Below are 24745 nucleotides of genomic sequence, written 5' to 3'. Positions count from 1 at the left end.
TATAAGTTTGGGTACCATTCTAATAATATAAGTTTGGGTACCATTAATACCACTAATTATGTTAAATTTTAGAAATTACAGAAGGGGTATTTAATCCTTCCTTTCTGATAAAGAACTGTTTGGGTACCATTATAATTATGTAACTTTGGGTACCATTATAATAATATAAGTTTGGGTACCATTCTAATTATATAAGTTTGGGTACCATTCTAATTATGTAAGTTTGTGTACCATTAATACCACTAATTATGTTAAATTTTAGAAATTACAGAAGGGGCAGTAATTCATCCCTAGCTGATGAAGAACTTTATGGAGGCGTTTCTTCTGGGCTTAGAGGTCTTGGCCATATAGGTCAGTTCTAATTTTACATTAGTCCCCAAAGTTTTATAATAACTTTTTCTTATTCGTACTTGGCCAACAACAAAACTGGAACTCTTCTCCCCACTTTTAGTTTAAAAAAAAAAAAAAAAATTATCTTTGGAGTGTGATAGTATCCTTCCAGATTATCGTGTACTCTAATAAGTGAAACTTTTAGCTGGATAGAAATAACAATCCCCTCCCTCTACCAACTTTATCCATCCCCTCCCACTGGATGAACGAACTGACCAATAAATGACGCCAATTTTTCCCCTTTTCATAATATCCACGTATAATTTACATCCATTATTGTTGGTGCCCAAAAATTTTCAACCAATTTTTTTGTAGGACGCAGTAAATCATCCAGTGTTAGCAATCTTGGTCCTGGCTCCTTACCCCTGGGTCTCCGTAGAGGTACAGGTTAGTTTTAGTAGAGGGATGGGATCTACTGCAGTTCACGGTAAAATATTGCTGGTAAGCAATATTTCCAAAAATCTATGAGTTTTAAAGGCTGCTAGCTGCCAAACGGCTGAACGTACAGATCATACCCGCACACCATTTTAAGCGGCATAAGAAGGCCTACAAATAATCTGGAATAGCCAAGTTAGATCCAATTATGTACAGGGAAAGCTTCACTGAAGAAAAAACGCATAAAATAGGTCTTTTTCGCGCATTTCTCTGCTATGCATTATTGATTTATGGCTATTCCAGATTATTTGTATGCCTTCTTGTGCCGCCTAAAACAGTGTGCGGGCATGATCTGTACGTTCAGCCGTTTGGCTGCTAGTAGCCTTTAAAATTCATAGATTTTTGGAGATATTGCTTACCAGCAATATTCTACCGTGAACTGCAGTAGATCCGAGGGATGCTCTTGTCTTTCATCATTGGGTATGTCTATCAACATATAGCGCATCCGCTCGTCGTCTGAGAGGTGATAGGTTCGAATCACGGCCCGACACCGCGTCATAACTAAAAACGGTTCCTAACTGCTTCTATGTTATGTGCGCGACATTTATAGTTAAAGTAGATGGGAAGAATGCCTTGGCTCATAAACATGCGTAACTTATTACCATGTATAGTTAGGACTTCTCGGACAAGGTCGTGCAATCAAAAGCTCCTTTCCCCTTGGCAGGGACAGTGGGGAGACTGAGTATCTATCTATATATCTATCCATCCATCTACCTATCTATCTATCTATATATCCATCCATCCACCTATCTATCTTTATATATTATATATATCCATCCACCTATCTATCTATCTAAGATCTTTCTGGCGGGGGGCACAGATCCGAGTATGGCAGTCACAGGGGGGAGACTGAAATATCTATCTATCTATCTCTCATAAAAAAATTTACTTTTCTTTGAAAATTCTGCTTTTTTCTATGATTAACTTGTTTCAACTGGGAGTTAAAAAATCTAATTAAAGGTCTTATTTGTGGGGGGCATAGTTCGGAGTATGGCAGTCACAGGGGGGAGACTGAATTATTTATCTATCTATCTAACTTTCTATCTATATCTATCTATCTAAGGTCTTTCTGGCGGACATAGATCCGAGTATGGCAGTCACAGGTGGGAGACAAAGTTCTCTATTTATATATCTATCTATCAATCTAATTATCTATCTATCTATCTAAGGTCTTTCTGGCGGACATAGATCCGAGTATGGCAGTCACAGGTGGGAGACAAAGTTCTCTATTTATATATCTATCTATCTAATTATCTATCTATCTAACTAAGGTCTTTCTGGCGGACATAGATCCGAGTATGGCAGTCACAGGGGGGAACCAAAAAAGTTCTCTATTTATATATCTATCTATCAATCTAATTATCTATCTATCTATCTAAGGTCTTTCTGGCGGACACAGATCCGAGTATGGCAGTCACAGGGGGGAGACAGAGTTTGATGACAGAGCTTCAGATATTTCCAGCACCACGTCTGGTTATAGGTCAGGCAGAGGTAAGAGTACCCCTAGTACCCACCAGTACCCAAAATTTTCATTAATTGATTTATGGATAGATTGATTTATTAATTGATGAATAGATTGATGAATAGATTGATGAATAGATTGATGAATAGATTGATTGATTGATAGATTGATAAGTTGATTGATAGATTCATTGATTGATTAATATATTGATTGATAGATTGAAAGATTAATAGATTGATTGACAAATTTATTGACAGATTGAGTGATAGATTGATTGATTGAATGATAGGTTGAAAGATTGATATATTGATAGATTGATTGATAGATTGATAAATTGTTTGATTAATTGATTGATAGACATGGATGGTTCGTAGGTCCTTGTCTTAACCTAACCTAACCTACATCATGTCAAACAACTGGCTGTTCCATTATACACTGTACAAAACTAAGGTTTAATAAGTAATTGCAAATGAGTTTGATTATGAGTTAAGGTTGGCACTTAGGCACTTTTCAATATATATATAGAAAAATGGTTCTGAATTAAAGCAATAATTATCAACCAAACAGGGTCTCACACACCCCTACTCAACCTAACCTAGCCTAAACAGGCCATACAAGTAACCATTTCTTCAAGCTTTGTGTAAGTAACTCCATGTGAGATTCATTATGAGTTAAGGTTGGCACTTAGCTACTTTTCAATATATATAAAGAAAACTTTATAATCATGGGACGGGACAATAGATTGTATATTAATTTCTGGTACCCAAAGTTTTATAATCATGAGAGGGTATAGTAAACTGTATATTATTCTGGTACCCAAAGTTTTATAATCATGGGAGGGTATATTAAACTGTATATTATTCTGGTACCCAAAGTTTTATAACCATGAGAGGGTGTAGTAAACTGTAAATTATTCTGGTACCCAAAGTTTTATAATCATTGGAGGGTATAGTAAACTGTATATTATTCTGGTACCCAAAGTTTTATAACCATGAGAGGGTATAGTAAACTGTATATTATTCTGGTACCCATAGATTTATAACCATGGAAGAAAAAAAAGGTTCCCAAAGGGCAAAGTAAGAGTAGACCCAGTCATAAACAACCAACCAGGGTCACTCACCTTCCTAATTGGTTACCTTAGTAAAAACTAAACTTCCACACCTTCCTAATTGGGTACCTTAGTAAAAATTATACTTACACACCTTCCTAATTGGGTACCTTAGTAAAAATTATACTTACACACCTTCCTAACTGGGTACCTTAGTAAAAATTATACTTACACACCTTCCTAATTGGGTACCTTAGTAAAAACTATACTTACACACCTTCCTAATTAGGTACCCTAGTAAAAACTATACTTACACACCTTCCTAATTGGGTACCTTAAAAAAACCTATAGTCACCAACCTTCCTAATTGGGTACCTTAATAAAAACTATAATCACCCACCTTCCTAATTGGTTACCTTAGTAAAAACTATACTTACACACCTTCCTAATTGGGTACCCTAGTAAAAACTATACTTACACACCTTCCTAATTGGGTACCTTAGTAAAAACTATACTTACACACCTTCCTAATTGGGTACCTTAGTAAAAACTATACTTACACACCTTCCTAATTGGGTACCATAGTAAAAACTATACTTACACACCTTCCTAATTGGTTACCTTAGTAAAAACTATAATTACACACCTTCCGAATTGGTTACCTTAGTAAAAACTATAATTACACACCTTCCTAATTGGGTACCTCAGTAAAAACTATAATTACACACCTTCCTAATTTGTTACCTTAGTAAAAACTTTACTTACTTTACCATCTTAAAGGTTAATTAAATCACTAACCACTGCGGGGGGCTTAGTTGTTTATTCATATCTTAACCTAACCTAACCTATTGTATACCATCCTAAAGGTTTTCCAAATGCCTAACCCCTGCGGGGGGCTTAGTTGTTTATTCATATCTTAACCTAACCTAACCTATTGTATACCATCCTAAAGGTTAATTAAATGTCTAACCACTGCGGGGGGCTTTGTTGTTTAGTAATATCTTAACCTAACCTAACCTATTGTATACCATCCTAAAGGTTAATTGAATGTCTAACCCCTTCGGGGGGCTTAGTTGTTTATTCATATCTTAACCTAACCTATTGTATACCATCCTAAAGGTTTTCCAAATGCCTAACCCCTGCGGGGGGCTTAGATGTTTATTCATATCTTAACCTAACCTAACCTATTGTAAACCATCTTATAGGTTTATTAAAGGCCTAACCCCAGCGGGGGGCTTAGTTGTTTAATCATATCTTAACCTAACCCTTTTTAAACCATCCTTTAGGTTAATTAATTGTTGTTTATTAATATCTTAACCTAACCTAACCTATTGTATACCATCCTAAAGGTTAATTGAATGTCTAACCCCTTCGGGGGGCTTAGTTGTTTATTCATATCTTAACCTAACCTATTGTATACCATCCTAAAGGTTAATTAAATGTCTAACCCCTGTGGGGGCCTTAGTTGTTTATTCATATCTTAACCTAACCTAACCTATTGTAAACCATCTTATAGGTTTATTAAAGGCCTAACCCCAGCGGGGGGCTTAGTTGTTTAATCATATCTTAACCTAACCCTTTTTAAACCATCCTTTAGGTTAATTAAAGGCCTAATCCCTTTGGGGAATTAGTTTTTTATTCATATCTTAACCTAACTTAACTAATTGTTTTCTGAATGTCTAACCCCTGCAGGGGGCTTATTTGTTAATTCATATCTTAACCTAAGCTAACCCTTTGTAAACCATCTTGTTGGTTGATTAAATGCCTAACCCCTGCAGGGGGCTTAGTTATTTATTCATATTTTAACCTAACCTATTTTATACCATCTTAAAGGTTTTCCAAATGCATAACTCCTGTAGGGGGCTTATTTGTTAATTCATATCTTAACCTAACCTAACCCTCTGAAAACTATCTTATAGGTTAATTAAATGCCTAACTCCTGTGGGGGGATAGTTGTTATTTTTTATCCTATCCTAACCTAACCTATTGTATACCATCCTTCTTATGTTTAAAATCAACCTTGTAGAGCTAGAAAAATGTGTCAATCTGAAAAGGCGGGATTTAGAACCTTTTAAAAGTAACCAATCACAGATGACTTAGCTTCCCTCCAAAAGATTCTGGATTCTAATTGGCTTTACAGCCCTTTAAATTTAATGTTGACACAGAAAAATTCTTAGATGGGAAGAAGTCTAAAATTTGAACTATTTTCTTTTGGGATTAAAGGACTTTCTTATGTGGTAAAAAAAATATACATATTAGGTACATATATTGAACTATCAAAATATGATATTTTATAATTGTTGTACAGGTTTAATTCCATGTGGGGTTATGTGGAAAATTGATAAGTATTAATTAAAAATAATGGTTTGGTATTAGATCTAATTTTAGTACTTATGCATTATTAAACTTTTTTCATTACTTTTTCCCCTTATCCCTGACATCAAGACTTTTAAAATCTTATCCCCATGTAAAAAAAATGTCAACATGATATTTTGTCCTTTCAACAGAGGGGGTAAGGATAAGGAAGGTTATACTGTAAATAATTCTTGTATTTGAATCTTAATTAGAACAAATAAATTGATCTTAAAATGGTTTACTGCAAAACTGCTTAAATACATGATTCTATTCTTACATTTTTAGGACTTTATTAAAGAGATGCTTTGCCTTTAAAATTATACCTTGTTGTAATAGGAATCAGTAAGTATACCAAATATCAGATAATTTTAACATACAAATATTTGTTGTCAAAAAAGTAAAAAATCAACATGTTTTAATGGACGTACAGACTTTCTGGTGACAATTATAGAGTTGCTACTCTTTCTAAGTTGCACCTAATTTTTATAGGAATTATCATACAAAGTTTGAAATGATTAGAAAAATTCTAACCTTATAATTTAATGAACAGAGCTTATCATAACAGACAGACGAACCGACCTTTATTATAGAAAAGCTTTGCTTTAAAAAAATAGAATTGACTAATGAAACAAAAAAAGGCGGGACTTCTATATAGTTAAAACAACCTAACTAATCACAGCTAAGCATTTTTTCCCTCCATTAACTTCTGGATTCTAATTGGCCAATTACAGCCCTTATAATTTGGATAGTAACACAAAAAAAATGTGGGAGGGGTCTCAAATTAAAGGGACCCATTAGATTTAATGTTGACACAGACAAATTCTCACAGGGTAGGATGTATTAATTTTGAACTATTTTCTTGGGGATAAAAGGATTTTCAAATGTGTTAAAATGTTAGAAAAAAAACATACAAATAATATCTATTATTAATTTTAATAATATTGGTCTTTTAAATATCTTTTATTTTATTCAAAATAATATGAACCAGAACAGGTTTAATGCTATTCTACTTGGAGCCTGGTGAATAATTCATTTGCATTTAATATAAATAATTTATATGCATTCAATATAAATAATTCATATGCATTCAATATAAATAATTCATATATATATCCATTATAAATAACTGTTTTTTACTAAATTCTATTTTGGTATCTTGATGGTACTGAACTCAATTTGAAATAATGAATATTTCTTATTTATAAAACTTTAATTTATTTTATCTTTGTTTTTTTATTTAAAGTTATTGCTTATCACTTTACCCCTAACATGAAGACTTTTACAACCCATGTGAAAATATGTCAGTGACAGTTTTTAGTTTTTAGTTAGTGTTGACACATATTTGGCAGGGAGGGAGGGAGGGGACATTATGCTGTTTATTACACTAGTCCCCGAAGTCAGAACAACGTTGGTAACCTTTACAGAATTTTAATAAGTTGTGTGTCCAAAAGTTTTTACCACTAATTGTAATATACAGAAAGGATAATTTTGTGTGTTAAAATTTTATCCCTGCATTTATGACCTGTTTCCTCTGCCTTTCTTATCCTAAAAAAGCTGACATCCTACATACTTGTAACAAGATATATTTTTAAAGCATATTTAACAAAAATGTCTCTTTTAGTGGGGGGGTTGTCGTCCAGGATAGGGAAGGATTTACTTTAGATAAATCTTGTATTAAAATCTTAAATTGTAGGGGTTTATTTATTAGTACAGGAAGAAAGGGAACATTGGGCCGTTAATTCACTAGTCTCCAAAGTTTTATAATAATGTTTTTTTATTCATTGTCTGAACAATGTCTTATTGTTGTATTAGATATTTGTTGAGTGTTCAAACCTTTCAACAAATGATTGTTATCTACAGAAGGGATATTTTTGTGTATCATCATTGGGAAAGTTTAGACCCCTGTATATATAAATTAATTCCCTAAAATAGATCAACATTAACTAAAATTTTGATTACATATTTCTATCCCAGATATTTATGACTTATTTCCCTTTCTACAGCTAATTAATCTACATATATTGTACAAAACTTAACTGTTTTTCTCATGAAAAAAGTATATTCTAAGAATTTCAAAGAATCTTGATAAATATTTCAAAAAGTAAACATCTTATAAAATACTAGCAGCTGTGCCCCTAGAATTCAGGGGCTCTGTGTTAGAAAGGTAAAAAAGGTAAGAAAAATAGCCTAAAACCATCCCAAGATATACATCTGAAAATAAAATAGCTGAAAATAAAACTGGGACCAAATTGAAGCTTCCCTTAAATGGAGAACTCAATAGGTTTCGTAGTTATAAAAATCCTAAGCTATAGACAAAGAAACTTACTACTTTGATATTAAAATTTGAATAATAATAAAATTTGAACTCTATTTCTACCTCCTAAAAAAGGACAAATTTTCCTGCTTTTTGTTTTAAAGTGTAAACTTGAGACATATTAATTGGGGGCAATTAAACTTGTCAATCCAAGTTTAAATATGCAGGGAGGGAAGGAGGGGAAATTGGGCTATTTATTACACTGGTCCCCAAAATATTATAGTGTTTACTAATTTGTTGGCTCAATAACTTTGAGGAATATAGTGAATTTTGATTAGTTGGTTCATTGAGTTGAGTGTTTCATTTCAACCACTAATTGTAATGTACAAAAGGGGTGCTTTTGTGTTACTTCATGTGTAAATCAATTTATCGGCCATTGTCCTTTCCCTTTACATCCCTGTGAAATATTTTATGACCCCAAAAATATAAAGTACTAATTTTACTGCTTTTTGTTTTAAGGTGTAAACTTGAGACAAATATATTGGGTGCAATTAACTTGACATTCTTTCTTCAAAATGTTTCCCATATGTGGTGTGTCTTCAATAACACACATGCATCAATTTAGCTAATTGTAAAATCAGTGCAAACTGTTTCGTTTACTTTGCTTCACTCTTTTAATTTTAAACAAACAATCATTGACTTATATTATGGGGGAGTAGTTTGTGTTGTAATGTGTATACTATTTTCTACTTTAAGTCAGGTTAGGTTAGGATAATTAGTAGCCCCGCTGGATTAAGTTAGCACAAGTATATTCCCTGCAAGGTTAAAGCCTTTGCTTTAGGGAAAGCACCATATTGTGAATAATTTTCTTTGTAAAAAATATGTGTTGATTTGTATACACACCTATATGGGAATGAATGATTTCAGCATAAATCTTTATATTTCTTACCCCCCCGGCCCCCCCCCCTGGGCACATATTGGGAAATACTTGATCTTGATATATCCAAATTCTTTAGCACAAAATACCCCCTCTAATTTAACTGAAATTATAAAACAAGAACATCTCTGTCCAAAATTTAACTAAATGTAAAGACTTTGCACATAAATATAAATCTTGTATTTTTAGGATTGTTTTTCTTATGTGACTTTTTAAAAAAATATTTCTTTTATGTGAGACCGATAAATAAATACATAAAGAGCTTTTTACTTTAAATGACAATCAAAACTGTTCTAATTGTATTGACAGTAAATTTAACGTGTAAAGAAAGTATAAGCAGCATAGAACAATTTCTGCATGTATTCAACACAGCAGGAGATATGGAGATATTTTCTTACAATATCCTATAATATATCAATATAAAAATTTGTCTGAACGCTTTAAAATACAACGGTTTCAATAATATTTTCTGATCTATCTATCTATCCATCTATTTTAAAACGGGTCCTTTTTAAATATTTCTGTTTCACCACTACCCATCTGCCTATCTCTTTCTCTCTCTCCTTCTCTTTCTTTCAAACTTTCCTTCTTTTATTTTATTCAACAAAACTGATTACAAAATATAAATAAACCAAATTTGTTGCTATGCTAAATATATAACCTTCTATTTGATTTTTATATATGCAGTGCACAGACTAGAAAATACTATATTTACTAAGAATACCTTATATTTTCCTATATAAGGTTTAAATTTTTATATTTAGTCTTAAATATCCTTCTACTCCCCGGGCCCCCTATCCCCCTGCCAAATACTAAGCTTCTCTGAATATTTTGGAGTTATATGTCATACTTCTACTTTTACTAACATATTAGAAAGAAATATATAATTTGATATCAAGGCATAAGAGCAAAAAGTGCTCCAATATGCCAAAAGAGTTTGCCTTATCATTTTTGTTTCATGAAGCCCCTTTGGACAGAGAGAGAGAGGGGACGGTTATGGGCTGTTTATTACACTAGTCCCCAGAGTTTTGTAATAATGTACCTACGTACAAAACACTAGTTTTATATAGTAGCTTCACTACTAAAAAAAGCTTAATAACTGGCATATTAATAATATAGACAATTATTAGGTAAATTAGCTTTTATATACAGCTTGACTGACGGACAGACTGACAGACACTGGTATTATATAGTAGCTTTGCTGTATCAAAATAAAAATATGGTAAAATTGTTAAGCTACGCTTATATTTATCCTTGTCTTGCCTAAGTATTTGTATAAAAAAATATTAAAACTTTGGCCTGATTCATTAGGTGACGTGGATTCACGATTTTTAGCGCAGCTTTTAATTCATTGGATAAGGGTTTTGATTATTTTTTTGTAAAGAAAAACTCAAATTTTGTTGTAATCTTTTTCATTTGTTGTATTTTGGACATAAATATCCTTGTTTTAAAATGAGGGTCTCCCATCCATTCATTCTCTCTTACACATAGTGGTGTGTCTACAATTCCACACTTTTTTTAAAATGAAAATTAATTGGGATGAGAGGGACGCCATTTACAGTGTATATACAGTGGGGCTACAAATATAACTGATATAACCTAACCTAACTAGGCTTTAAGTAATGATGAAAAAACAAAATTCAAAGAAGTTGGAGTGTACAATGATGAAATAGAAGCAAAGTAGAAGGTATAGTTTAGAATGTTTTAACAACTAGCAAATTTAAAACTATTGGGGGGAATATAGACACACCACCTACGTAAAGGCCCCATGTGTAGTTTTTAGTCTAAATTTTTTCACACATTAATTTAAATTTAGGTCTTTACTATCTTTCCAATTAGGGATCTAAAGGGATAAGACAATGGCCAATAAATGGATGTTCATCCCCAATGATTATAAACAAAACAACTCACTGTAGATTACAATTAATGTGTAAAAGTTTGGACACTAATAATAATAAACTAACCAATGAAAATTTGATTTATGTCTCCAAAGTTGTAACCAACGAATAAGAAAATGATTTATAAATCTTTGGGGACTAGGGTAATAAACAGCCCAATGTCCCCTCCCTCCCTGCTTTCCAATAGTGTGTCTACAGTTTAGCGCGCTTTAAATGGTGTAAACTCTCATACAAAATACAGTAAAGTAAAAGTAAAGTAAAGTAAAAAGTAAACTTTAACATTAAACCTGTTCTGGGTTGTATTCAATATTTTGATAGATCAAATTTGTAGGAATCTATTTTTTACTACATTTGAAAGTCATTTTATCGTGTGAAAATTGTTTAAATTTGAGACCCCCTTTTTTCTGACAATTTTTCTGTGTCAACTCAACATTAAATTTCTTGTTGCCTCTGAATTCGCACTTTTTTATTCATTCCTCTTTGGGAAAAAAATATATAATTTGGTCTTAGAAAATAATCATAATATCTTTTAAAATTTAAATCCTAAATTAAGACTATTATAATGTATATCAATTTACTACTTAGAATCTATGAGATCCCAGATTAGCTTTACTTTTCTTAACAGGTAGATATTTGAAAGTATTTTTTAGAATAAAAAGATTCCACATGTTTTTCTTGGAGGTTAGAATTACAGGATATGTTGTAAAACAAGGATGACAGCATCCATAAGTAGCGAAGCTCAGAAATTATGAATGTATATTATGAATACATTTACCATATACCAGTGTAATCCTATATATTTGATGAAATAGGGAAATGACAAAAACTTCAAAATCACGCAACCTTTAAATCACGAAAAATTTAAAATCTAGGAATCGATCTAGCACCACAATATATAAACAAATCTTAATGAAACTTGATGGAAATATGTAGACTATTAGCATAATCAATCCATGATAATTTCAGCCGTAAATTTTGAATAGGAATTGAGAAAACAATAGAAAACCTAAAAATCTAGGAATCGATCTAGCACCCCTATTAATAAAAAAATCGTAATAAAACTTAAGGAAAATATATAAAATGTAAATTTAAGCAATCCCTGAAAATTTCAGCCCATTATTTTGAAAAGGAGTTGAGAAAATCAGAAAAACATGAAAATGTAGGAATCGATCTAGCACCCCAAATGACAGACAGCTGGACAAAACAATGTATAGATTAGATGGGCATATGCTATAAGAATCTTCACTAAAAATTTCAGCTGTCTATCTTTTATAGGAGCCGAGAAAATCATGTTTCCCCCACTTTGTCTCAGACGGACAAACAGACGGACAGACGGACGGACATTTCGAATTATAGAGTAGCTTTGCTACTAACAAGGATGACAACATCCGTAAAAGCTAATATAAATATAAATGTTTAAACTAAGAAGCTACATAGAAAAATTTGAGTAAGGTTAAAAAGTTTTGAGTAAGTTCGAACATTTTACCAATACTATATGTAAAACAGGAATTTTAAAAAACGTTTCTCTTGAAAAACCCTGTAGATTTATTGATATAAAGATAGATTGATTGATATATTGATAGAATGATTAATTGAAATATTAATAGATATATTGATTAATTGATTGATAGATTTATTAATTGATAGATTGTTTGATACATTAATTGATAATAGATTCATTGATAGATTCATTGATTCATTGATAGAATTGATAGATCATTTATAGATTCATAGATTTATATATTGTTTAATAGATTGATAGTTAGATTGATGATATATTGATTGATAGATTGATTGATGGATTGATTGAATGAGTGATAGATTAATTGATTGATAGAATGATTGATATATTGACTCATTAATTTATACATTGAGAGATAGATTGATTTTTGATATATTGATTGATTGATTGTATATAAATATTTAGTATCAGCCCGCCTGTATAGAGAACCAGTGAGCAAGTCTAACCGACCAATAGTCATGAATGCCATAGAATTTGTCGTCTTCCCGGGGGCTGTCAATAGAGAAACAAGGTCAGTTGTTGGGTTAGGGACAATTTGATTATTTTTTCATTTAGATGTAGTACCTATAGGACTAGGCTTATATACCAAGTTTCAAGAATCTAGCTCAATATTTAGACCATTTTACTCACTGTTTGAGTTTAAGTGTCGTTACGCGTAAAAAAGATAGCCTAAAACCTTTCAGAGACATGTGTTTAGTTCCCCTTGAAAGGAGAACGCAATTGGTTCGGTGGTTATCTAAGTGGGATTTTTAAGGAAAACCAAAATAGTTTTCTTTTAATTATAGGGTGAATTAACACTAAATACATTTTTTTGTAAGTTAGTCTGTCATCTATGCAACAAAAGACGTAAAACTTAACTACTTATTATGCATGTTTATTGATTTTCTTTAATTTTTTGGCATAAGTAGGTGTTCCTTCTTTACTTTTCTTTTTGACCACTGAACATCTGCTTTATAATGAACTTTTTCTGGTTGTCTATATCTATTGGATTTTTTGTGCTCCTCCTCTACTTATGGATGTTATCATTCTTGTCAGAAAGTGAGCTGTTTATAATACTATTCCCCAAAGTTTTATAATAACGTTTTCCTATTCATTGGCTTAACAACTTTAGGGACTGTTATAGAATTTTGATTTTTTGGATAGTGTTCAAATGTTTCAACCACCAATTTTAGGATGCGCCTGTTGGAGGAGATAGAGAGGTGTGACTGTCCACATTTCCTTCTTCTCTTCCGAGACAATCGTCTACAGTTCAGAGCTCTATACGCTTTCTACCCGGACACTGAAGAGGTAATCATTGATCAATTGTTTGATTATTTCATTGATTAATTGATCAATTGAGTTTTTGATTCATAGTTAGAATAAATCTGCCATTAACTTTTTGATTGATTGTTTGATTGATACATTAATTGGTTCATTGATTAATGCATTTATGATTTAATTAATTTATTGATTGATTCAATTGATTTATTGATTGATAAATTATATTGATTGATTAATCAAAAACTGGATATGATACGATGCTAGACATAGTTTTTTCGTATGGATGAGAACCGGTTCCTATCCACCTGATTCGAATGAATACGAGAAAATATTTTACTTTTTTTAGGTGTTTAAAATTTATGGAAACGGGCCAAAACAAATTGTGGATAACATGATAGACAACTATTATAAATACAATTCAGGAACATAATTTTATCCAACCAATAGGAACTCTAGATTTAGTCATGTGTTATATATTCAATTAATAGGAACTCTAGATTTAGTCATGTGATCTTTATCCAACCAATAGGAACTCTAGATTTAGTCAGTAGATCTTATTCAACTAATAGGAACTCAGATTTAGTCATGTGATCTTATTCAACCAATAGGAACTCTAGATTTAGTCATGTGGTCTTATTCAACCAATAGGAACTCTAGATTTAGTCATGTGGTCTTATTCAACCAATAGGAACTCTAGATTTAGTCATGTGATCTTTATTCAACAAATAGGAACTCTAGATTTAGTCATGTGATCTTTATTCAACCAATAGGAACTCTAAATTTTATCATGTGGTTGTTATGCAACCAATAGGAGCCTTTGATTTATTCATGTGATCTTTATTCAACCGATGAGAGCTTTAGATTTAGTCATGTGATCTTATTCAACCAATAGGAGCCTTTGATTTATTCATGTAATCTTTATTCAACTTTCTGACTCACCCTGTATATATATTAAAATTGTGTCACTTGTATCTGTAGGTGGAAAGAAATTTACCCAAATCCACACGAAGCACTTAACTGTTACAATCGACGCCTTCACAATCCACAACGGGCTCTGGTTGGGCAAGAAAACGAGGCTCCCAGACAAGAAGGGCCTACCATTGGTCATCTAGATGGTGTGCTGGCCTACTATTGGTCATTTAAAAAGTGCTGGCCTACCATTGGTTAATTAGATTTAATATTGAACTACAATTGGTCATTTAGATTGTGTGCTGGCCTACTATTGGTCAATTAGATAGAAAACTGACCTTTTAGATTGATCACTGACCTACTATTGGTTATTTACATTTTTACCGGCCTGTCATTGGTCAGTTAATTTAAAAGTCCTGGCCACTCATTGGTCAGTTAATTTAATAGTCCTGGCCTCTCAATGGTCAGTTAATTTAATCATCCTGGCCTTTTATTTGCTAATTTTATAGTTGCATCTGATTGGTCATAGTAATTATATGATTTGCTGGCCAATGATTGGTCAGTTTAATAGTAGTTTTGAAAAGATTACTTCTGATTGGCCACAGAATATTGATTAAAATTGTTACTTTTAGAACTTAACCCTTTACAGTCGGGCCCCTTGCCGCACCTTAATCGGTCGGGGGGGGGGCGTTCAACGCCCCCCCTAATTATCTCAGTTCCTATTAGAGCTAGAGGGCTAAATTTTTTGTGTGCAAGTCCCCTGTTTGATAATGAATTTCCGACCTTTTATAAGTCTAAGTCAATTTTCGCTTCCTTCACCCTTTTATTTAACAACCTTTGTTTTTAGGTCTTTTTTTCATTTAAAAATTTCAAACGGCTGTAATTTTCTTATTTTTGAAGCTAGAAGAAAAATTTTTTCCCAGAAAATGTTTATTTTTATGTAAATTTTACATTAGAAATATCAAAATATAAATTTCAGCGGCCGCAGCTGTACTTGGCAGCTGCCAGCCGCCGCAGTCGGCGGTCGGCGGGAAAACGGCGGCGGATCTTCATGAAATTTTAATATGTTATGTAGACATGTAAGAAAAGCTTAAGTTTTAAATTTGAAGTCTCTAAGTCAAAAATTGCGGCCACAGGAGCCTTTTAAAGATTTCTGGAGACCTGGAGGATCAGGACCTGCAGGATCATACCTGGAACCTGAAAGTGACTTGAACACCTGTATTTCATATAAGGATGTACTACTAGAGGATTTTTTAGTATTTTGGTATGATAAAATGCTTTGTTTTAGTAAAAAAAATATTTTTGCTCTTTACCTGGATGACCCTGCCAGGTTTGCTGGCATCCTGTGCCCGCCAGGATGGAGATATTCAAAAAATTTCAACTCTCAGTTGTGTGTCATACCCATACTTAAAAAGTCAAGCAGTTTGGGCTCTTTATCTTTCACACACAGAAAATGAGATAGAAAAAACCGGATGGGGGGGCGTTCAACGCCCCCCCCCCGACCGTTAAGGGTTAATAGATACAATACACCAAGAAAAAAAAGCTTAAATTATCCTTCTAAGTTGCAAAAATCTTCAAATCTTGATCGTAAAAAGAAATTGTGTAAATTTCGCATAATTCCTTAAAGTTGGGTGTTGTGTTACAGTCAAATGCTCTTAATACGTCACACAGAGAGAGATGGGACAATGGGATGTTTATTACTCTAGTCCCCAAAGTTTTATATTAACGTGTTCTTATTCGTTGGCCTAACAACTTTGGGAACTTTAGTGAATTTTGATTGGTTAATTTATTTGGTTGAGTATTTAAACGTTTCAACCACTAATTTTAATAAACAGAAGGGGTAACTTTGTGTTTCATCATCGGGATGTCCATCTATTTATCAGCCATTGTCTTATACCTTTATCTTTTAAATATATTTCACTGTTCCATGGCCAGATGAAAAAAGTTTATTTTAGTGTTAGGCAAAAGTGCTTTTGCAATTGTATCATTAGGTAGGTCTAATAACGTCCTTTGTTAATTTTAAAATCCAACTAAATCTAACTTTTGAGATAATTCTATTTGAAAATTTTAAGTTCAATTTTCATCCTCTAGGAGTTACCGCACAATCATGACAAGAAAAGCAAAGATTATTAATTTAAAATTTTGAACAAGTTTGCTTTTATAAAGTTCTTGATAAAACCACTCCTGAAGGGAGTTAATTAATCAATGGCCATTTTTATCAGTTGCTTTGCTAAGGTCACGGAAATTCAGCCTTAGATAAATTATATATAGAGTGGTTTTATGAACAACTTCATAAAAGCAAAGTTGTAAAGAATTGAAAAGTATGAATATTTGTTTTTCATCATGGATGAGTGGAAGCTTTTAGGGGATCAAATTTGAACTTGAAATTTTCAAACTTAAAATTTTTCATAAAATAGATTTAGTTTGATTTTAAAATTAGCTTAATAAGAGCATTTGACTACAACCCAACACTAATTTTGAAATTTTTTTTTCCCTGATTTTGAAATGAAAAAGTGGTTAGATTTGAATTGTATTGTGTCTGTTTTAGTAGAATAGTTATTTATATTATTGTATTATAGACATCTATCCGCGGATATTAAAATGAAAAATTATAAGATTAAAACCAGTTTGTTAGTACCAGTGCAGGGGGACGAAGGCCCTTGCTAACAAAACTGGTATTAGTTTTATAATTTTTATTTTAATATTCATGGATTAATGTCTGTAATACGATGTTATACATGATTTTTCAGTATGGCTAACCAAACCGGTTCTAATCCAGCGGATATTTATCGGTTTCGAAGCCATACTGGAAAAGGTTATATGTAATAATTCCCTTGTAAAATAGGAAGAAAATTGTAATATTTATTTTTGAAAATTTCTGTATTACTTAGCTTAAACTAAAAAGCTCCATTTTAATGTAGAATATAGCTTTTTAAAAATATTTTTTTTGTAATCAAGCATTTTTTTGCATTTGAAACACTACTCCTGTGATGCTATAAGATCAGGGATCTAAAGGGATAAAAACAATGGCCAATAAATTTATGTACATACCCAATGATGATACACAAAATTTCTTCTTATATGTATATTTTAATAGTGGTTGATTGAAATGTTTAGATACTCAACTGAATACCAATCAAGATTCAATAAAGGTCTCCAATGTTATTAAGCCAACGAATAGGAAAACGTTATTATAAAACTTTGGGGACTAGTGTAATAAACAGTCCAATGTCCCCTCCCTTCCTGGGATTTTCAATTAAATTTGTTTTATGTGTTTCTTTTCAAGTAGAGAGGGGACATTAGGCTGTTTATTACACTAGTCCCCAAAGTTTTATGATAACTTTGGGGACTTGAATTTTGATTGGTTTGCTTAAACGTTTTAACTACCATTATACAAAAAGGGTAATTTTGTATATCATCATTGGGAATTTACTTCAATTTATCGGCCATTGTCTTATCCCTTTTGATCCCTAGTTACTCCACTTTTCTTTTACAATGTTGTACATTTCAAAATTCTACAGTTTTGCATTTATTTTTGAAATTCCCAGATCATCAATGATAATTATTATGTACCTTTTTAAATTCTTATTTGCGGGGCTCGGCAGCTACCAAACAGTCGCTATCAATATTTAGAACCTTTTGTTTTTCTCTCTCCCTCTCTTTTTAGTAGCGAAGCTACTCTATAATTCACTTTGTCCGTCCGTCCGTCAGTCCGTCAGTCAGTCCGTAACGCTATGGGGGAAATAGGATTTACTCAGCTCCTATAAAAGATAGAATGCTGAAATTTTTTGACAACATTCCCATTATTAAGGAGCACAATTGACTATAAAACATCATTTGCGGTCGGACCGATTTTTAGCAGGTTTTAGGCTATTTTTATATTTTTCACATTTTTCTCCATATCTTCAGTGTTTATGGTCCGATTTTCAAAATTTTTCCAGTTACAGATATCAAAATTAAATTTCCTGTCGTTTAAAGAAACAATCATGAAGGCCAGACTGCCTTTTTAGCAGGTTTTAGGCTATTTTTATATTTTTCACATTTTTCTCCATATCTTCAGTGTATGGTCCGATTTTCAAAAATTTTTCAGTTATAGATATCAAAATTAAATTTCCCGTCTTTTAAAGAAGACAACCATGACGGCCAGACTGCCTTTTCAGCAGGTTTTAGGCTGTTTTTTTTATATTTTTAACATTTTTCTCCATATCTTCAGTGTTTATAGACCGATTTTCAAAATTTTTTCAGTTGTAGATATCAAAATTAAATTTCCCGTCTTTAAAGGAAATAACCATGACGGCCAGACTGCCTTTTTGGCAGGTTTTAGGCTATTTATAAATATATTTAACACTTTTTTCCATATCTTCAGTGTATATGGTCCGATTTTCCAAATTTTTAAAGTTTTTAAGGATTTAAAAATTAATTTTTTTGTCGTTTCAAGAAAACAACCATGGCGGCCAGACTGCCTTTTATCAGGTTTTTGGCTATTTTTATATGTTTTACATATTTCCCAAGATCTTTGTTTATTTTGATCCAATTTTCAAACTTTTATGGGATATCAGTATCAAAATAATTTTTCCCATTGTTATGAGCATCTTTTATATAATTTACTTTGGCCATCGTCTTCATGCAAAATAAAACAAGGATTCATATTTATCTTATCCAATAAATCTATTCTTGATTTTAGTAAAAACCTTTTAAATCTACCTGTTCGTATTCCCATCTACAATTTTTTGTGCTTCGCTACTTATGGATGTTGTCATCCTTGTTTTTCTCTCTTTCGCGCTTTTTCTTTTTGTCTATCTCTCTCTAACTCTTTCTTTATCTATCTCGGGGCTCGGCACCTTTCTTGGCCAGCCATCAACTAGTCGTTATGGATGCTATCAATATTAAGAACTTTCTTTCTCTCTCTCTTTCTATCTCTCTCTCTTTCTCATTCTATCTCTCTCTCGCTTTCTTTCTCTCCCTCTCTCTATGTACCTACATCTTCATTTCTAGCTCTTTTTCTAAAATTTATATCTTTTTTCTCCCGCTTTCTCTTTCTCTCTCTAGAGCACTTTCCCTCCCACCCTTCTCTCTCTCCCTCTCATTCTATCTCTCTCTCTCTTTCTTTCTCTCTCTCTCTCTCTCTCTCTCTATGTACCTACGTCTTTCTTTCTATCTTTCTCTCTTTCTCTAAAATTTGTATTTTCTCTCTCTCTCTCTCTCTGCAAGCACACCCCATCCCAGGAAAAATATTTAAGCAGCAAAGCGACTTTAATTTGGGGGCTGGCTTGTGGCTGTAAAGACCTGTTTTTAGGCAAGAGGAGCTAATTTTTACACATTTATTCAATTTATATTAGTAAAATAATATGATTATTAGTAGGTTTAACAAATTAATAAAAAAAGTTTTAATTTTTAATTTTATGAATTTTTAAGTTATAACCTAACATTTTTACTAAACCTATATTTTTTCTAATTTATATATTATTAATTTATAATTAACTTACCACTTTACAATATTTTTATACATTTTAATTTTATATACCTAACCTAATATATATATTTGTGCTTAAAAATAATGTGGGGGGGGGGGGGTGTTATCCACCCCCTGCCCCCTTCGCTTAGTATTTTGTAGGGGTGTTTAAAACATTAAGAATTGGGGGGCAATAAGTTTTTAAAGCTATTGTAATACCCCCCCCCCCTTTTTAATTAACAAATAGCAAATAGATAGTTTTCTTAAGATATTAGAATCATGTAATGTAAAAGAAAAATGCGAATTTTTTAAAATGATTACCATAAAAGTCTTTAAAATAATAATTTGTACATTCTGATAATATATATTTATTATAAACCTGTGGTTTGGGGTAATACATATTACTCACTGGCCTCTATGATTAAAAAAACTTGGATCTACTGCAGTTCACGGTAAAATATTTCTGGTAACGAATATCTATGAATTTTTAAGGCTGCTAGCTGCCAAACGGCTGAACGTACATGTCATGCCCGCACACTGTGTTAAGCGACATGAAATAATAATAAATAATAAGCGGCCAACAAATAATCTGGAATAGTCAAGATCCAATGATGCACAGGGAAAGCTTCACTGAAGAAAAACTAGTAAAAAAAGTCTTTTTCGCGCATTTATGTACACTGCGAATTAACTGTGCAAGGCTTTTTTTGTCGGTTAAAATTCTGTGCGAGCATATTCCACCGTTTGGCCGTTAGAAGATTTTAAAATTGACAGATTTTTGGAAATATTCGTTACCAGTAATATTTTACCGTGAACTGCACTTAACCTAAAAACTTAATAGAATATTAACTAAGTCTACTAACAACCAAAGTTTATTGTATAAAAATATTAATTTTAATTTTATGCTTTTAGTTATATTTTGTAAAATATTATCTATAAAAAAAAACTGTAAGGAATTATTTTTATATTTAGCAATTTCATTTAAAAAAAAGTTTAATCCTAAGATAAATTAATTTTTTTGTACTTTAACAGTATTATTTAACTTTTTAGAAATATTTCATTAAAAGAAAATATGTTTTTTTTTGGTTGGTTTTGATAGTTGGCTTTGGATATGAAAATATAAATTGATAATTTTTATCAGGTCTCGGCAGCCGTGCTTTAACCGCGTTTAAGCTTTAGTAAAATCATCATATTATAACCTTAAAATTCAGCTGGATGTCAAAACCTTTTTCTAAACAGACAAACTACATTTTCAGAATTTTATCATTTGCACGCAAGCGGATTTTAATTTGAGGCTTATGCGTGGCTGCCGAGCCCTGATTTAAAAGATTTTCGTTTTGATTTCTATAGGAGGATTTGTCTTTTCAATATATTTCAGTTCATAGATTTTTCTTTGAAAATTTGAAGATTTTTTTCTTTAAAAAATCAGCCACGGCTTACAAACTGTTTAAAATTCGGAATGAAAATTCATGTATAGTATGAATGAAGGACGTCCAAGCTTTTTATGTTGAGGGAAGTAAAATGATGGGTTTTAAATGTTTGAGGGTTTCAAAGGTTTGATAGGAGGGGGTAATCTAATGTATTTTATAAAATTTTAAGGGGGTAAAATGAAGGGTTGATGAGGGGGGTTAACACCTCTTTACCCCCCCCCCCCCCATTGGACGTAACATGCATAAATTATAGAAACAAAGCAAAATCTAAAATACCAATATAACAAATACCTATTTGATATTTAATTTTCTTATCCGCAGTCAATTGTCTATATAAAACTAAACTAGAAATATATATTAATTACCAAGTATTGCCATGTTTATTTAGGGGAAAGGGGGGGGGGGTGGAAGATTTGTAACTTTTTGGAAGAAAATATACCAAAAACCGCCATTTATTGGGGATAACAGTAAAAAACGGCGGTTTTTGGTGCATTTCTTTGCAGAAATTGCACATCCCTCCCCCACCAATTACCTATTACCTACTTGATTATTTGTATTTTATTAGGGTTGGACCGGATACTTTTTTGGCCGGATACCGGATATCCAGCTGATTTCAAATGCCGGAAATCCGGCTGGATATTGAAAAAGACCAAATGTCCGATCGGGTATCCGAATAGTTTCAATATCCGGTATCCGGCCGGATATTAAAAATGGCCGGATATCCAGCCCAACCCTAATTTTTATTCGTTAAAAAAATGAGCTTTTACCCCTCTTTTATACCAAATTAATTCTACTAACAAACCAAAATTCAGGACTTGGTAGCCGCCTCCTAAAAAAACCGCCGTATTTTGTATAGATAATTTGGCGGTTTTATGGGCGGCTGTCGGGCCCTGCCAAATATACTATTATGTACTAATATATGTATTAATTATATGAAATTAGTAGTATTAAACAATTATTAAAACTATTGAAAAAAATTGGATAGTTCTATGAAGGCAGTTTTAACGGTTGCTTACGGCAAAACGGCTAGCGGCTCTTAACTAGTTTATAAAAATAGATATGTCTTAACTTTTCTACCAATAATTTTAATCTCCACAGGGGGGTGATTTGTTTAATATAATTGGGGGGGGGGGTGAAGTATGGGTCCTAAGGGATAAGACAATGGATATTGATCCCTAATGATAATAAACATAATATCCCCATCCCTGATATTAATCTAACTCTAATAATGTGTTAAATTTATCTGTAAAATCTGCCGTTTGACCGTAAGCAGCCTTTAAAGTTTTAATAATAGTTATTTAACGCATCGTTTTATAGTCAGCTTGCCGCGGATATTAAAATGAAAGATTATAATTAGTTTTGTTTGCTTGGAGGGACCCAAAGGCCTGGTTTAACAAAACTGGTTTTAATTTTTACAGATTTTATTTAAATATTCGTGGAAAATTGTCAGCAGTAATACGATGCTATACATGATTTTTCAGTATGGCTGACCGAACCGGTTCTAATCCAGCGGATTCGAAGCCATGCTGGGAAAATTAGATAAATTTCAACTGGATCCAAATTATTAGTTATTGGGGTATAGTCTCTTTCGTGGCAACGCCTCTTAAGGGGCATTTCGTCGTATTTTTAAAAGTAGCTTTTCCCCTTATTCTAGCCACTGCGGGGCAAATTGCCTAACCCTGCGGAGCAATTACCTAACCTATCAAAAGCTACTGTATAAATACAACAAAACGCCCCTTAAGAGGCGTTGCCACGAAAGGGACTATACCCAATGAATTATTGAAATTGTCATTCAAAGAATGTTTTGTGTAGGAAATCCTTTTTTATACTAAGTAAATAATAATAATAATAAAAATTGTATTAGTTTTTTTAGTAGCCAAATTACTCTATATTTTAAATTGTCCATATGTCCGTTTTGGAGGAAAACATGTTTTACTTGGCTCCCATAAAAGATAGATAGCTGAAACTTCTTGTCAATATTGCTTTCATTATGAAGCATAATTAAGTAAAAAACATCCTTGGCGGTTGGACTGCTTTTAAGCAGAGTTTTAGGCGCTTTTACTTTTTAAAACTGATTTTTTCGGCTTCTATAAAAGATAGACGGTTGAAAATTCTTGTCAATATTGCTTTTATTATGGAGCATAATTAAGTATAAAACGTCCATAGCGGTCAGACTGCTTTTAAGCAGCTTTTTGGCCAAATTTTTAGAACTGATTTTTGTGCCTTCTACAAAATATATATGATTAAAGCTTTTTGGTAATATTGTTATTGGTATGGAGCATAATTAAGTATAAAACGACCATAGCAGTCGGACTGCTTTTAAGCCGCAACAACGTTTTAAATCTGATTTTTTTCGGCGGCCGAACACCTTGCCATGATATAGTAATAAAACTACTCTTTAAATTCGAAATGTCGGTTTGTATGTCCTTCTGAGGGAGAGGGGGGGGGGGGGTGTCTTTGGAACCACTTGAACCGTACAGACTTTTAAGGGTATAAAATAACTTTTTGTTGAGAAAATTATTTTTGCGATTAAATAACCAGAAAATTTTCAGTCGTTCTATGCAGATTGGATTTTAACAAGGATGACAACATCCATAAAAGCGAAGCTCTGAAATGGAAGGACAAACGAACATTAATACTTGTAGAGTGTAAGAACTGAATATTAATGCATATGTCTATACGAAATTTTAAGTAAATTTGATGCAAAACTGATTAAATGCATGGTACTGTTTAAGGACATACTTACGTTTTTAGGACTTGATTATAGACATGCTTCGCTTATAACACTATACCTTGTTGTAATAGGAATCAGTATTCAAAAAATCAGATGAATAGGATGATTTAAATATTCAAAAAAAATTGTCAAAAAAGTAAAAAATCAGTTTGTTTTAAATGGTATTTTCTGGTAATGATTACAGAGTTGCTGCGCTTTCTAAGTCGTACATAACTGTTAAAGGAATCAGCATGCAAAGTTTGAAATCGATAGGACAATTCTAACCTGTTTGAATTAAAGAAAAGAGCTAACTGTAACAGACGGACGGACCAACCCTAATTATAGAAAAGCTTCGCTTTAAAAAAAATTATCTTGTTCTAAGAAATAAAGTTTATAGACAAGGTAAAACATGTTTGACTTTTTAATAAGATATTTTAAAATACTTTTCTATACTTAGGGTCCGTCCGTAACAGTTGGATCTTTTTGTTAGAATTGTCTTATCAATTTCAAACTTTGTATGATGATTACTAGACCTGTTACTCAAAATACACTTCTAATTCTTTAAATTTTATTCTTCTGCTGACCTAAAAGTTACTTTGCCAGAAAGTTCCTACATCAATTTAAAAAAAAGAGTTTTAAAATTTTGTATAAAATAATTATCCTACTAATCTGATTTATGGAAT

General features: G+C 32.2%; 1 protein-coding gene and 1 long non-coding RNA gene across 2 annotated transcripts in view; both read left to right on the top strand.

The window, feature by feature from the left end:
• The window catches only part of LOC145307524 (patronin-like), a 15580-nt gene extending 376 nt beyond the window's left edge, over positions 1–15204 (top strand). The window contains exons 2-8 of the mRNA XM_080149980.1: positions 263–351; positions 706–777; positions 2206–2316; positions 12707–12812; positions 13474–13588; positions 13908–13984; positions 14541–15204. Coding sequence (XP_080006106.1) covers positions 263–351; positions 706–777; positions 2206–2316; positions 12707–12812; positions 13474–13588; positions 13908–13984; positions 14541–14673 — 703 coding nt within the window. The 3' untranslated portion in view covers positions 14674–15204. The remainder of the gene's footprint in view (positions 1–262; positions 352–705; positions 778–2205; positions 2317–12706; positions 12813–13473; positions 13589–13907; positions 13985–14540) is intronic.
• LOC145307656 (uncharacterized) overlaps positions 1–24745 on the top strand; it is a 129922-nt gene that overhangs the window by 54491 nt on the left and 50686 nt on the right. The gene's annotated exons all lie outside the window — the stretch shown is intronic.

The sequence above is a fragment of the Acartia tonsa genome, chromosome 15 (genome assembly GCF_053477335.1).
Source record: "Acartia tonsa isolate MP-2025a chromosome 15, ASM5347733v1, whole genome shotgun sequence".
Classification (NCBI taxonomy): Eukaryota; Metazoa; Arthropoda; class Copepoda; order Calanoida; family Acartiidae; genus Acartia; species Acartia tonsa.
This window is presented reverse-complemented; position numbering and strand designations above follow the sequence as displayed.